General features: G+C 66.0%; 1 protein-coding gene across 15 annotated transcripts in view; it reads left to right on the top strand.

Annotated features, from left to right (window-relative positions):
- RTEL1 (regulator of telomere elongation helicase 1) overlaps positions 1-12,567 on the top strand; it is a 31,599-nt gene that overhangs the window by 15,133 nt on the left and 3,899 nt on the right. For 10 of the 15 annotated variants that reach the window (XM_072735335.1, XM_072735334.1, XM_072735338.1 and 7 more), the window contains 18 exons: positions 4,732-4,770; positions 4,837-4,915; positions 5,623-5,720; positions 6,284-6,339; positions 7,792-7,866; positions 8,005-8,086; positions 8,535-8,618; positions 9,651-9,783; positions 9,881-9,994; positions 10,099-10,139; positions 10,250-10,335; positions 10,434-10,511; positions 10,748-10,825; positions 11,142-11,288; positions 11,446-11,561; positions 11,705-11,828; positions 11,922-12,069; positions 12,199-12,359. In XM_072735335.1, coding sequence (XP_072591436.1) covers positions 4,732-4,770; positions 4,837-4,915; positions 5,623-5,720; positions 6,284-6,339; positions 7,792-7,866; positions 8,005-8,086; positions 8,535-8,618; positions 9,651-9,783; positions 9,881-9,994; positions 10,099-10,139; positions 10,250-10,335; positions 10,434-10,511; positions 10,748-10,825; positions 11,142-11,288; positions 11,446-11,561; positions 11,705-11,828; positions 11,922-12,069; positions 12,199-12,359 — 1,739 coding nt within the window. The remainder of the gene's footprint in view (positions 1-4,731; positions 4,771-4,836; positions 4,916-5,622; positions 5,721-6,283; positions 6,340-7,791; positions 7,867-8,004; positions 8,087-8,534; positions 8,619-9,650; positions 9,784-9,880; positions 9,995-10,098; positions 10,140-10,249; positions 10,336-10,433; positions 10,512-10,747; positions 10,826-11,141; positions 11,289-11,445; positions 11,562-11,704; positions 11,829-11,921; positions 12,070-12,198; positions 12,360-12,567) is intronic. The other 5 variants (XM_072735348.1, XM_072735345.1, XM_072735346.1 and 2 more) reach the window with 1 other exon arrangement.

Below are 12,567 nucleotides of genomic sequence, written 5' to 3'. Positions count from 1 at the left end.
GGGCAGGGTCTCCGAGTGGGAGCCGCTTGGGTAAATCGCCGAGTGGCTGTGCGGTCATCCCGGAGCGGGTCATCCGGATGCGCGGTCGGACGCTTGTCTTAAACCCCATATCTTGAAAAACTGCTTTTAAAAGCCATATGTTCTTTTAGGAGTTTTCTTTTCTCGGAAGCCCAGTCATTGTGTAGAATGTTTCAGAGTTGACGTTTCCGGGCCGATGTCCAGCCTATGGCGCGCTCTTTGACCATGTGGTCTCCGGTGTGCCTTGAGTCTGGGGCGATCCAGGCTGCGGGCACAGCGCCGGCTCCAGGCTGCGGTGACCCTCGCGGGGCCGCACGCGCGGTCTCCGCCCCCGGCTGCAGAACTTGACCATTCCAAGTCCTTTTTCTACTCTTCCCCGACCTCTAACAGCGGTCCTCCTTCCCCTCCCGCTGCTCTGGCTTTTCTCTTCCCCCTAATTTGACCTTCGTTTGTAAAATAAGTTTTCATTTTTCTCCTAATTCTGTTTGAGTTGTCACTTCATTTCTGAGTTTTTGAAAATCTCATTTATATTGTTTCACGTCTTGTATCTTATTCTGAAATTTTTAAAAAATGACTTTTATATAAAAAAAAAAATGACTTTTATTTTAAAACTACGATCTGGGGATCCCTGGGTGGCGCAGCGGTTTGGCGCCTGCCTTTGGCCCAGGGTGCGATCCTGGAGACCCGGGATCGAATCCCACGTCGGGCTCCCGGTGCATGGAGCCTGCTTCTCCCTCTGCCTGTATCTCTGCCTCTCTCTCTCTCTCTCTGTGTGACTATCATAAATAAATAAATAAAAATTAAAAAAAAAATTTTAAAACTACGATCTGGATGGCTAAGTCGGTGAGGCATCCAGCTCTTGATTCCTGCTCCAGTCGTGACCTACTGGTTGTGGGATGGAGCCCACAGTGAGCTCTTGTGCATGAGCATGTGCGTCTGGCTTTTTCTCTGAGATACGTAAATGAGTAAATAAATAAATATTTTAAAAATAAGTAGAACAAAATAATTTCCAGCTTACAGCTAACTTGAAGGTGTGACTTGTCCACCCAGACTCTCACTTGGTAGTTTCCTTTCTCCACCGACAGATAATCTCTTTCTCTGTACCCTTCCTTTGTTTTTCTTTTTTTTAATATTTATTTATTTATTTATTTATTTATTCATTCATTCATTCATTCATTCATTCATTCAGAGAGAGAGAGAGAGAGAGAGAGGCAGAGACACAGGCAGAGGGAGAAGCAGGCTCCATGCAGGGAGCCCTACGTGGGACTCGATCCCGGATCTCCAGGATCACACCCCGGGCTGCAGGCGGTGCTAAACCTCTGTGCCACCAGGGCTGCCCTGCACCCTTCCTTTGACTGTGTCCTGCGTGTGTGTCCCAAGAGCAAGGACGTGCTGTGTGGCCACAGTGCCCTGGTCTGATGGGAAGCCCCTGCGTGACTGGCCGGGCACCTTAGAGTGTCTCTGGCTGTCCTCATATAGCCGGAGGCACCCGCAGAGGATGTGCTCTGGGAGCCCCCCGTCACCGTGTCTCTGCGGCCTCGGAGCTGTGACCTGGACAGGGTCTCAGGTGTCCTCTTCCTCGGACTAGACGCTTTTGAGGTTGAAGCTTAGTTACTGTGCTGAGTGTCCTGCACTGTGGGCGTGTGTGAGGTGTTGTACAATTCTGCTCAGGTTGGGAACCTTTGGCAGGTGTCCCCGGAGGCGTAGCCCGTCTGCTGCATGGTTGGGGGTGGCGACTTGGATTATTCCCTTAGGTGACAACTGCCACCATTGTCCCCTGTGAGGTTACTGTTCCTCCATCAGTAAGTCCTAAGCAATCTGTGGCATCCGTGGGCGACCCCCTCCCCCCGGAATTAAGGACTGCTGTGATGTTTATGAAGTGCTGAGTCTCACCCCCCACGCCCCTCGCGTCTGGGCCTGTGGGAGCGGCTAGCTCTCCCGCGCAGCACGGGGTGCCCTGCACACGCTGCCGTCCCGTCCAGTGCCGTGCTCGCTCCCCCATGGTGGCGATTCCGTGCTTCCCCTGCTGGGAGAACCATGGTCCCCGCTTTCCTCGGCGTCTCTCGTGCTCCGTCCGCCCTGGGACATGCAGGCAGCTGTGTGACAGCAGCTCCCCGGCCGTGACAAGGCAAGCTGCTCCCCAGAGCGCATGTGTCCAAGTGCTGGTCGGGAGACCAGGCTCACGAGTCCCTGTTGCCCCCCTACCCCGTGGCTGCGCTGTCCTTTTAGGGTCATTTCTTATTCGGTGTTTGTCCTCATTGATTCTGTTGCTTCGGTTTTCTTGGGCGCTGGAAAGCTCCGTGTGGTTCTGGAGGCCACGAAGTGTCTTCCTGGTTTCCGGCTTATTCTTGCTTGGCTGCGTTTGTCCCACGCAGGAGCAGACACGCGCATATCTTGTTCACTCTTGTTTCTGCGCTGCACAGGGCCTGCCGCCCGGAGAGCACCCCCCAGGGCCGCCTGCCTCCCTCCAGGCGACGGCCCGCGTCCCGGTCCGCTGCCGCAGCACTTGGCTGGCGATGTGGCAGCTCGGCCGGGGCCCGGGGGCCCGCCCCGTCGGCTGGTCCCGGCTGCACCTCGGGGTCGGCTCCGGAGTCCGGCTCCGGAGTCCGGGCCGCCGGGGGGCAGGGGGCGGGGGCGGGGGGCGGGCTGCCGGAGCCTGGGCCCCGCGTGGCGCCTGCCGACGGGAGCAGCCGGGCTCTTGGACGCGCCAGGCCCTAGAGCGACACGGCCCCGGATGCTTTCGACTTGCTCCTCTCCGAAGCGGCGTGAGCACTGCTTTCACGCATCTTGTGTTGCAAATGGCCATCCCGGCGGGCGCACAGTGGCTGCCGGTGCTTGGTTTTCCAGTGACGTCCTTGTTCCGCGCCAGGAAAGCCCACACCAGGCACGTCCCCTCGGCCTGCTCTGGTCCGTGAGCTCTTGCTAAAGGCCACAGTTGGAGGGTCGCCAGGGCCTTTGGTGGCATGTGCCTTCGTTGGGAGGCAACCGTTTCCTCCTGGGTTCCCCGGGCTCTGGGATTTGGGAGAAGCCCGCGTCCAGCACGGTTCTTGTCGCGCCCTACGCTCCCCGTGTGTGGCTGAGGACTGTCGCTGTCGGAGTGGGCCCTGCACGGGGGCTGTTTGAGTCGGGTTCTTCCCCGGTCACGGTTCGCCTCCTTCCCACCCCGTCCCCCGGCAGGGGCTGCTCAGCATGGCCCCAGCGGCTTGCACTCGGCACCCCCCGCCTGGGGCTCGCTCACCCCGGTGTTGCTCTCCGGCCTGTGGCCTCAGGAGTGATGCCGTGGGGACGCCTGGCCGGCTCGGTCAGCAGAGCGTGTGACGCGTGCTCTCTGGGGTGACCCCCGGGTGGGGGTGGAGGTGACGAATAAATTCGGAAAAACCTTTAAGGAAGGAACAAGTGCTGCTGGCTGAGAAGCACAAAGGAAAGAGAGACGCCCGACGTCATCATGGCCCAACTGTTGGGCTTTGGAGATGCCGCCAGGACAGCGGAAGGACCGGCCAGAGGACGGCAGGGCTTTTTTGTGGATCACGTATCTGATAAGGAATTTTTATCCAAAACACACAGGAAACTCTTACGACTCAAAGAAAAGACAGTCCCGTTAAAAATGGACAAAAACTAGGAACAGACGCTTCAGAGTAGATGCGAGGGGTCAGCGTGCACGTGGAGGCGCAGGTCTCAGCGCCAAGCGACGCCCTGCAGGCCCGGCGGCACGGCTGCTGCCAGGCTGATGGGCAGTGACCAGTGTCGGCAAGGGTGTGGCCACCGTCCCTTAGCTGCTGCAGGCGGCAGGCGGGTCCCAGGAAGGAGAGACCTGCCGCGACCATGCACCCTGCTTCGCTCCAGCCACCGACCTGGTGGAGCCGCAGACGGGTGGCTTCAGTCACCGCACTTCGTCTCCGGAGGCGTCTCCGGGCGGCAGGTTCTCGCCGTGGCGACGGGAACACCGTTGCGCTCGGTGCCGAGACCCGGTGGTCACCGGGGCATTGACAGAGGATCGTGTGCCCCCTGCGCCACTCGGTTTATTGGGGGGGTGACCTCGTGGAGGTGCTCTCACCTCGGCTGTTACTCGGTGACACCGTTCTCACAGGAAAAGCCGGATAGATGCTTGACATTTTGCCTGTTTTTGGATTTGGGAGTTTGAATTTATCCCTGACTTGTGTGATTGGTCCCTTGTCCCCTGAGGAGGAGAGCGTTTAGTGTCGCCGGTGGTACTTGTGTCTAAACGCAGACGACAGCCTCGGTCCTGTTGCTGAGCTCGGGCCCCTCTGCAGATGTTCCAAGGCCCTGCCAGGCTGACGGGGAGTCGTGACGTTGCTCACTCGCTTGCGTGTCCTGCCCCAGACCCGCCATCAGCCGCGTTTCCCAGGAGCCCTGGTTCCTTGTCGCGGGAGATGGTCTCTCAGGGCCCACAGGGCAGGGGGTGAGCCCCTTGTGGCCGGGTCGGTCATCCTGGGTCTCTGGTGAGCAGGGCTGGGGAGCGCGCCCATGTGCGTGAGCGTGCCACCGCGTGTCCCTCGCGCTGAGACAGCCCCTGAGCTCACCCTGCCGCCTCCGGTCGACAGTCGGGCTGTGGGGATGTCAGAGCATCTTGTCCGTGGTTATCTCTGTGCCTCGCCTACTTGGGGACACAGGTGGGAATCCAGCCAGAGTCCTGGCTCTTGGGGACGCGGTTGGCAGAAGTGGGACGTGACCACGCATTTGCTGCTTTCCCAGGGCTGCACATGGAGCTGGAAGACCTCGCAAAGCTCAAGAGTGAGTGCTGGCCTCCCCCAACGCCCGTGGCTGGGCGGGCCGCCCCTCATGACCCCCTCCCCACAGTGATCCTGCTGCGCCTGGAGGCGGCCATCGATGCTGTCGAGCTGCCTGGGGACCACAGCGGCGTCACCAAGCCAGGGAGGTAAGGGGCAGGGCGTGCGCGGCGCTCCCTACGGTGGGCCCCCTGCCCCCGGCCCCGCCCGCACACCTGTGAGGTCTGATTTGGTTTCAGTGGCCCATGAGAGGCTTTGTACTAGGGTGTTGGGGCCTAGGGCCAGTGCGCGTGCAGGCAGGGCCCCTGCCCCCGCCGCCCCGTCTGGGCCGGCCCTTTACGGTGAGACGCCTCTTCCCCCAGCTGCCCCTTCTGGCCTCGGGAGCCCCGGTGGCTCTGACCAGGGCGCGGGGCTGCGGTCTCAGCAGCCTGGGGCAGCTGGGGTTCTTTCCCAAAGGTCATGGTCTGGGGCTGGTTGTGGCCCTCCTCCGGGTGCAGCTGGCAGCCGTGCTGGGATCCAGGCTCGGGTTCTAGGGGGTCTGGGAATTCTATAATGTGCTGGATCACCGCTGCCTGCCTCCTCCCCGAGCCCGGCTGCTGTGCTCGGAGCCTTGCCGGGTTCCACTTGCTTCCCAGAGGAGCCAGGCTGCTTGGCCCGCCCCACCCACCCCTCCACGGCCCAGACGGCAGGCTTCACTGCCTCCCACGCTGCCCGTGGGGGCCTGGCCTTCTCCTCAGTGCTCATGTCTCTCTCACCTCTGGGTTCGGCCAACTCTGGAGCCCTTGGCGCTCGTGTCCCACTGCGGGGAATATAAGGCCGCTGGCTGGCGCCCCGCATGAGGCTCATTCTCCCACAGCTACATCTTCGAGCTGTTCGCGGAGGCCCAGATAACGTTTCAGACCAAAGGCTGCATCCTCGACTCCCTGGACCAGATCATCCAGCACCTGGCAGGACGTGAGTCCCCAGCCTGCCCTGCAGCCTGCAGGGCGCTAGGCCTTGACTCAGGGCCAGAGCCTCCTGCACCCCGAGAGGAGCGTCCCCCCCAGAAATCCCTCTCTGGCGGTGACATTGGGGCATCAGCGCTGTTGGACGGGCGTCTGTTTTGTAAAGCACAGCCCAGCTTTCCGTTTGTTGGTCGGGCCTTTAAAGGAAGAGTGCTGAGGGACCTGGTGGGTCAGTGAGCCTTGGTGCTGAGCCCCCACATCCTGTTTGCACCCCGAGGCGGCCCTGCGGGCCCACTTCTACTGGGTGGGTCTCGTTCTCTTGGGTGACCGCTGTTCCTGGGCTCCCGGGCCCTGGGGGTGGGCAGGCAGGCCCAGCCGTACTGGAGCACAGGGCCTCTTTTCTCCTCCCGCTGACTCCGGAGGTGTTCTGGGGGCAGCGTGAGAGCTGCTCCCTGGGGGCACGCCCCACAGCAACGCCGGGTTGAGGCTGAGCTTGCTCGTGGCTCCCCGGGGGTGGGGGGTCGGAGCCTCCCCTGGTGGGGGGTGGACGGCCAGCGTCTGCTGCTCCCACAGGCACGGGGCTGTTCAGCAACACAGCAGGCTTGCAGAAGCTGTCGGACATCATCCAGGTAGGGACGGGCCTGCGGCGAAGGTGCGGCGTCTCCCTTCCCGAGGGCCGTGGAGGGGGGCCTGGAGCTTCTGCTGGCTTCAGACTTGGGGCCACACCAAGGTGCTTCGAGCCAGTGGCCCCTGGAGTGCACTTCCTCTTCCCCAAGGCACCCTGCCCGGCCCGGGGGTGGGGGCAGAGGCGGGGGCGTGTCCTCCAGTGTGAGGTGTGGGCAGGTGTCATCCCAGCACTTCTGCCAGGGGACAGCAGGCGCCCAGACTGCCACCGCGCTGCAGCCACGGCCCCCACTGGGCCCTGCGTTTGTGCTCCCCGTTCCCAGAGCCTGTTCTCGGCCCCTGCAGAGGAGCGGGCCCTGTGCTCTGCTGCCCCCTCCTGCCATGCCCCGCTCCAGGCCAGCCCTGCGGCCCCGGCCCTCACCCCCGTCCCGGGCAGCGCCCCCTCCTCCCCAGAGGGTCTGTCCATGGCACAGGATTCTCCCCTGCAGCCTCACTGAGCCCAAGCACCCGTCACTCCGAGGGTTTGGGGTTTCCTGTGGCAGCTGCCCTAAGAGGGCCTAGCAGACGACTCCGTGTCCCCGCCTGCCCGGTGCTGCCTGCGGGCCTGCTGCTCGCTCTGCTGTGTCCGTTCCAGCTGGATGGAGTGGGACTGGGCGGCGGCTCAGCCCTCATCCCACAGCTGGCTCCCGTGGGCAGGGGGTTGCGCTGGGCCAGCCCTGGGACCTCAGCGGGGCAGCCTGTGGTGAATAGCCGAAGGGCTGCCTGGGGGCCCCCCGCCAGCGGGAGAGCCTTGCACCTCCCCAAATCCAGATCCCCGCGAGGTCGTGTGAGCAGGGGGTCTGCTGCTGACCCAGCCCGGGGACCGCAGGAGGCGGGCCTTGGAGGGACGGGGGTCGCCGAGGGGGCGTGAGACGGGCTCAGCCACTGGGCTGGCCCCTGATCCCCGGGCACCGCAGGCCCAGGCACCAGGCAGCACGGGCGCCCCCTCTTCACTCGTTGATGCGTCTGCTTCGGTGCCGTCTCCTCCTCGGCCCTAACCGCCCGTCACCTGGCTTTGCTGGCTCCGGAGTCGGGCAGTCTGGTGTCTGGCGTCTCTGCCTTCGTGCTCCGTCCACGATTTACCCGCTTGCTGCTTCTCCTCGGCTGTCACCTTGGCTAGAGTGTAGTTCCCTGTACTTGGATCAGGGATGATTTTTGTCCTTTTACTTGGGGGCTGAACCAGGTCCTTCCCGGGTCCCCGCCTGCTGCGGGCTTGCCCCTGGGGGGAGCGTGCGGACCAGGAGGGGCCTGCAGGATGGCGGCAGGGGGGACTGGCGGGAGGCCAGGCGGCGTGCGCCCCCACCCTCAGCATGGAGGTCCCACCCGGGATGCCGACCACTCAGCGCTGGGCAAGGGGATGGGCATGTGTCCTGGGGGGGCTGCGTCCTGCTCACCATGTCTTCACACCTGCTCTCCAGATCGTGTTCAGTGCAGACCCTGCCGAGGGCACACCCGGCTCCTTGGGGGGGCCTGGGGCCTGTCAGTCCTATAAGGTGGGGCTCTGGGTGGGGGCCTCCCGTCCTACGAGGTGGGGGTGTGGGTGTGGGCCTCCCGTCCTACGAAGTGGGGGCTCTCTCCAGGGCGAGGGACTCCTGGGCTGGGTCTGGACACTGTCCATTCTGTCCATGCAGGTTCACATCCACCCTGATGCTGGTCACCAGAGGAAGGGTCCCCGGTCAGATGCCTGGAGCAGCACGGCTGCCAGAAAGCCAGGCATGCGGGGGGCCTGGGGGCCGGGGGGCCGGGGGCCGGGGCCTGGAACACAGCCCTGCTCGCCCCCGCACGGCGCCGTGTCCAGTGGTGGGTTTCTGAGCGCGGCCTGCTCGGGGGACCTCACAGCCCACCCCCCACGCGGCCGTTGGAGACAGACCTCCGAGCACCTGCTGGGCGTCCCCTGAGCCCGGGTACAGCCCGGCCCCTCACGCCTCCGGGAACCGATCCATGAGGGGTCAGCCCACAGGAAGGCTGGGGCGCGTGCTCGTCGGTGCAGGGGTGCTGCTTTCCCGCCATCCCACCGGGTGGATGCGGGTGGGGCGGGCTCTGGTGAGGCCACTGTCCGGGCCCACCCAGTTCCTCAGGTGCTGGCTCTGTTGCCCCGACCCCCCTGTGGGGTCAGGCCTAGTCCTTCGTCCCTGGGCTCACCTGCTTCCCTGTGTCCTAGAGCTGAGGCTGCTCGTGACACGAGGACGGGTCCGTGCCGGGCCCCCTGTGGCTTTTGGTGTGAAGCTGGCCTGCCCTGGCCGAGGTGTGTGTCCGTGGCGTCCAGCCCCGGCGAGTGTCCTGGCCACCGCACGCAGGGTTGAGCACCCCTTGCAGCCTGGCCTTTAGAGGGGTTTGTAGGACACTCCCGGGGCGCTGGGTCTGAGGTCAGGGGGCTACTCCTCAACCCGCCCCGTGGCCTGCCCCCGCCTCCTGTGTTCCGGGCCCGGCCCTTCCACAGCTGCTGGCGGCAGGTCACTTGGGACCACACGCTTCCCCAGGAAAAGCAGGGCCGGGAACGGGGCAAGGGCAGGTCACCTGGCCTGTCAGCAGGAAGCAGCTTCCGGGGGAGGCGGGGAGACCCACGCACCCCTCCGTGGTGTTTGTGAGGTCGTGGAAAGCAATTTGCGCCAGCGCCCGAGGCCTTGCCCCACTGCGGTGCTGTCCCTGTGGGACACAGACACAGCCGGGGCGCCGGGGCGCGGCGTCCCGAGTTCGCATGCCCATGAGCGTGAGTTCTCAGAAATCGCCGCTGCCGGGGTTGGGCGTTTGTAGGAAGTTGGTTCATGGCTGAGCTTACAGAGAAGCTAGGATGTGCGTGAGCGACGGGAGGGCCGGCCCTGGCCCCGGGCCTCCGCACGGAGGGGGGCAGCTCCCGGCCCCTGCGCCCCCGCCTGTCACAGGGCCGATCCCGACCCGTGGGTGGAAAAGGCTTTTCTGGCCCCAGAAAGTGGTTTGTTCTTTACGGGAAACACGTCTGGCCCGTGACTCCGTGCTGTGGGAGCATTCTCAGCAGGAGGCCCCCCCAGCCTCGTTGCCTGTGACGCCGCTGCCGGTCCTGCCTGCCAGGGCGCGTGGGCTCCTGCTGGGTGGTTTGCGAGCGGGGGCCAGGGCCTGTGACGCAGCTGTGGTGCCCCAGGCCACGTGTCTGCCTCGGCCCAAGTCTGGGTTGGGGTCGGCGGTGCTCTCCGCCCCGGCCCCCCCACTCTGGGTCCCCCTGTGCTCCCAGCACGCCCGAGGGAGGGAGGGAGCAGGGCCCCCCCAGACCCCGAGCCCCGGCCTCCCCCTCCTCCCCTAGGGAAGGTGCTGAGCTACTGGTGCTTCAGCCCCGGCCACAGCATGCGGCAGCTGGTGCAGCAGGGCGTCCGCACCGTCATCCTCACCAGCGGCACGCTGGCCCCCGTGTCCTCCTTTGCCCTGGAGATGCAGATGTAAGGGCGGCCCCGGGCGGCTGCGGGTGCGGGGCCCAGGCCAGCCCTGGCTTGAGGGTGCTGGGCTCAGGACCTCACAGGGCCGCCCTGCCCCCAGCCCTTTCCCAGTCTGCCTGGAGAACCCACACGTCATCCACCAGCAGCAGATCTGGGTGGGCATCGTCTCCAGAGGCCCCGACGGAACCCAGCTGAGCTCTGCCTTTGACAAGCGGTAGGGGCCTGGGGGGGCGGGGGGCGGGGGGCGGGCTGCGTGCCTCTGCCTCTGCCGGGACCCTGGTGAGGACCCCGGTGACGTGGGGCTCCGGCTTCGCGCAGGTTTTCGGAGGCCTGCCTGTCCTCCCTGGGTAAGGCCCTAGGTGAGTGCGCGGGGGGCCCTGGCTCCTCCCGGCGGGCGCCCCATCCCCGGGGCGGGCCCCTGCCTGCAGCCCCCGTGAGGCCCTCTTGCTGACGAAGCCGCGGCCTGCAGGCAACATCGCCCGCGTGGTCCCCCACGGGCTCCTGGTCTTCTTCCCGTCCTACCCCGTCCTGGAGAGGAGCCTGCAGTTCTGGCGGGTGCGTCCTGGGCCGGGGCACGCGGTAGGGCCGGCGGGGCCACACGCACTGGCCTCTGACCGCGGGCCGGGTGCCCCCTTGCCTGTGTCTCGTCACAGGCCCACGACTCGGCCGGGAAGCTGGAGGCGCTGAAGCCCGTGTTCGTGGAGCCGCGGAACAAGGGCGGCTTCTCCGAGGTCTGGCTCGGGGCTGCGTGGGGCGCCAGCCGGCCCGGGGAGGGTGCTGAGCCGTCCCTCGGGGGTGGGCGGGCGGGGCCCCGGGGCTTTCTGAGCAGGCCCTGGGTCGGCCTGGGCACCTGCGCCGTGAGGAGGCTCGGCCTGCTGGCTCCCCCAGCCGGACGGCCCCTCACCTCGGGACGAGACCCGGGGTGTCACTCCCGCAGACGGAGGCGCTGAGCACCGTCTCCCGCCAGGTGGTGGACGCCTACTACGCACGAGTCGCCTGTCCCGGCTCCAGTGGGGCCACTTTCCTGGCCGTGTGCCGGGGGAAGGTGAGGCTGCCCCGCGGGGGCCCACGCTCCCATCTTCCCCGGCTGGGCCTTTGTGGGAGGAAGCTCGCAGCTCTGACTTGGGGGCTGCGACGTGGTGGGAGGGGCGGTGTGGCCCCCAGGCCCCTGATCCACGGCCTTCCCCGGGCAGCCCTCCCGGAGCCGCTGGGTCTGGGCCCTGGGAGTGGGCGCTGCTCTGGGCTCCTGGGAACCAGAGCTCCCGGGTGGGAGGCAGCCCTCCCCGCCCGCACATGGACACCTGTGCCTGGGAGGGTCTCGGCATGGGCGGACCGGGACAAGGGTGCCCACTGTCCCCCAGGCCAGCGAGGGGCTGGACTTCGCAGACATGAACGGCCGAGGTGTGATCATCACGGGCCTGCCGTACCCCCCACGCATGGACCCCCGGGTTGTCCTCAAGATGCAGTTCCTAGATGAGATTAAGAACCACAGGGGCCCAGGGGGCCAGGTGAGGGCCAGGGTGGGCCTGGGGCGCCAGGTGGGGGGCCGGGTGGGGGGCCAGGAGGTCGGGTGAGGGCTGCGGTGGGTGGGGGGCCAGGCGGGGGCACAGGCTTGTGTGTGGAGGGTAGGAAGCGCTGGAGCCCCCGTGACTGAGCCTCCCGTAGCTCCTCTCCGGGCACGAGTGGTACCGGCAGCAGGCGTCCAGAGCTGTGAACCAGGCCATCGGGCGGGTGATCCGTCATCGCCATGACTACGGGGCCATCTTCCTCTGTGACCACAGGTGTGGCTCCCCTCTGCTCACCCGAGACCCTGTGCTTAGCCTGGCGGGCGCCAGCTGGGCGCTGGTCCTTCGCTCAGCAAGTGGGAGCTGGGGCTGGGGGCTGGGGGGTGGCGGGCCCTGAGATGACTGCCGGCGCCCCCCAGGTTTGCCCACGTGGACGCCAGGGCCCAGCTGCCCTCCTGGGTGCGCCCCCACGTCAGGGTGTACGACAGCTTCGGCCCTGTCATCCGCGATGTGGCCCAGTTCTTCCGTGTGGCTCAGAAAACTGTGAGTCCTTCGAGCCCAGCTGGCTGCGCCCTGTGCCCGCCACCCTGCTGGGGAAGGGTCTGTGCAGGACCCAACCTCCCTGTGACTGTCCAGATGCCTGTGCCTGCCCCCCTGCTTGCTGCCCCAAGTTTGGGTGAGGGAGCCGGTGCTGCCGTGGTGGCCACGTCGCCTGGGCCCCTCTCCACCAGGAAGGCCAAGATTCTGGACGTGCACGTCCCCAGCCTGAGGCGGACACCCACGGGTATGTGTGCCCGGGTGACACAGCTGGGCGGGGCTGCGTGCCGCTGGGGGCCTGGCCCGCCCCTTCCCCTCCCGCCGCCTGCCTCCCGCGCCCCTGTGGGCTCTGCGGGTGATGCCCGTGCTCCCGCAGGCTCGCCGGCCGCCAGGGACGCCGAGAGCAGCCTGTGTGTGGAGTATGAGCAGGAGCTGGGCCTCGCCCCACGGAGGCCTGTGGGACTGCTGGCCGCCCTAGAACATAGCGAGCAGCTGGCTGGGGGGCCTGGGGACAAGGGCCCCCTCGAGGAGGAGCAGGTGCGGGGCCCAGACACACACCCCCAGACTCCGGCACATGGCCTGGGACACATCTGTGCTCCCTCCTGGAAACCCCCAGGCGGCCGCTGCCCCTGCGCACCCCTTGGCGCCCTTCAGGAGCTGCCGCAGCGCCAGAGGCCAGGCCTGTGGGAGCCCAAGCTGTGCGGCGGGAGGGCTCCCTGCGCCCCGGGCCCTGCACCCCGCACCC

Source organism: Vulpes vulpes, chromosome 14 (assembly GCF_048418805.1).
Source record: "Vulpes vulpes isolate BD-2025 chromosome 14, VulVul3, whole genome shotgun sequence".
In the NCBI taxonomy this organism is placed as follows: Eukaryota; Metazoa; Chordata; class Mammalia; order Carnivora; family Canidae; genus Vulpes; species Vulpes vulpes.
The sequence above is the reverse complement of the archived record's forward strand: the minus strand, read 5'-3'. Positions and strand labels throughout refer to the sequence as shown.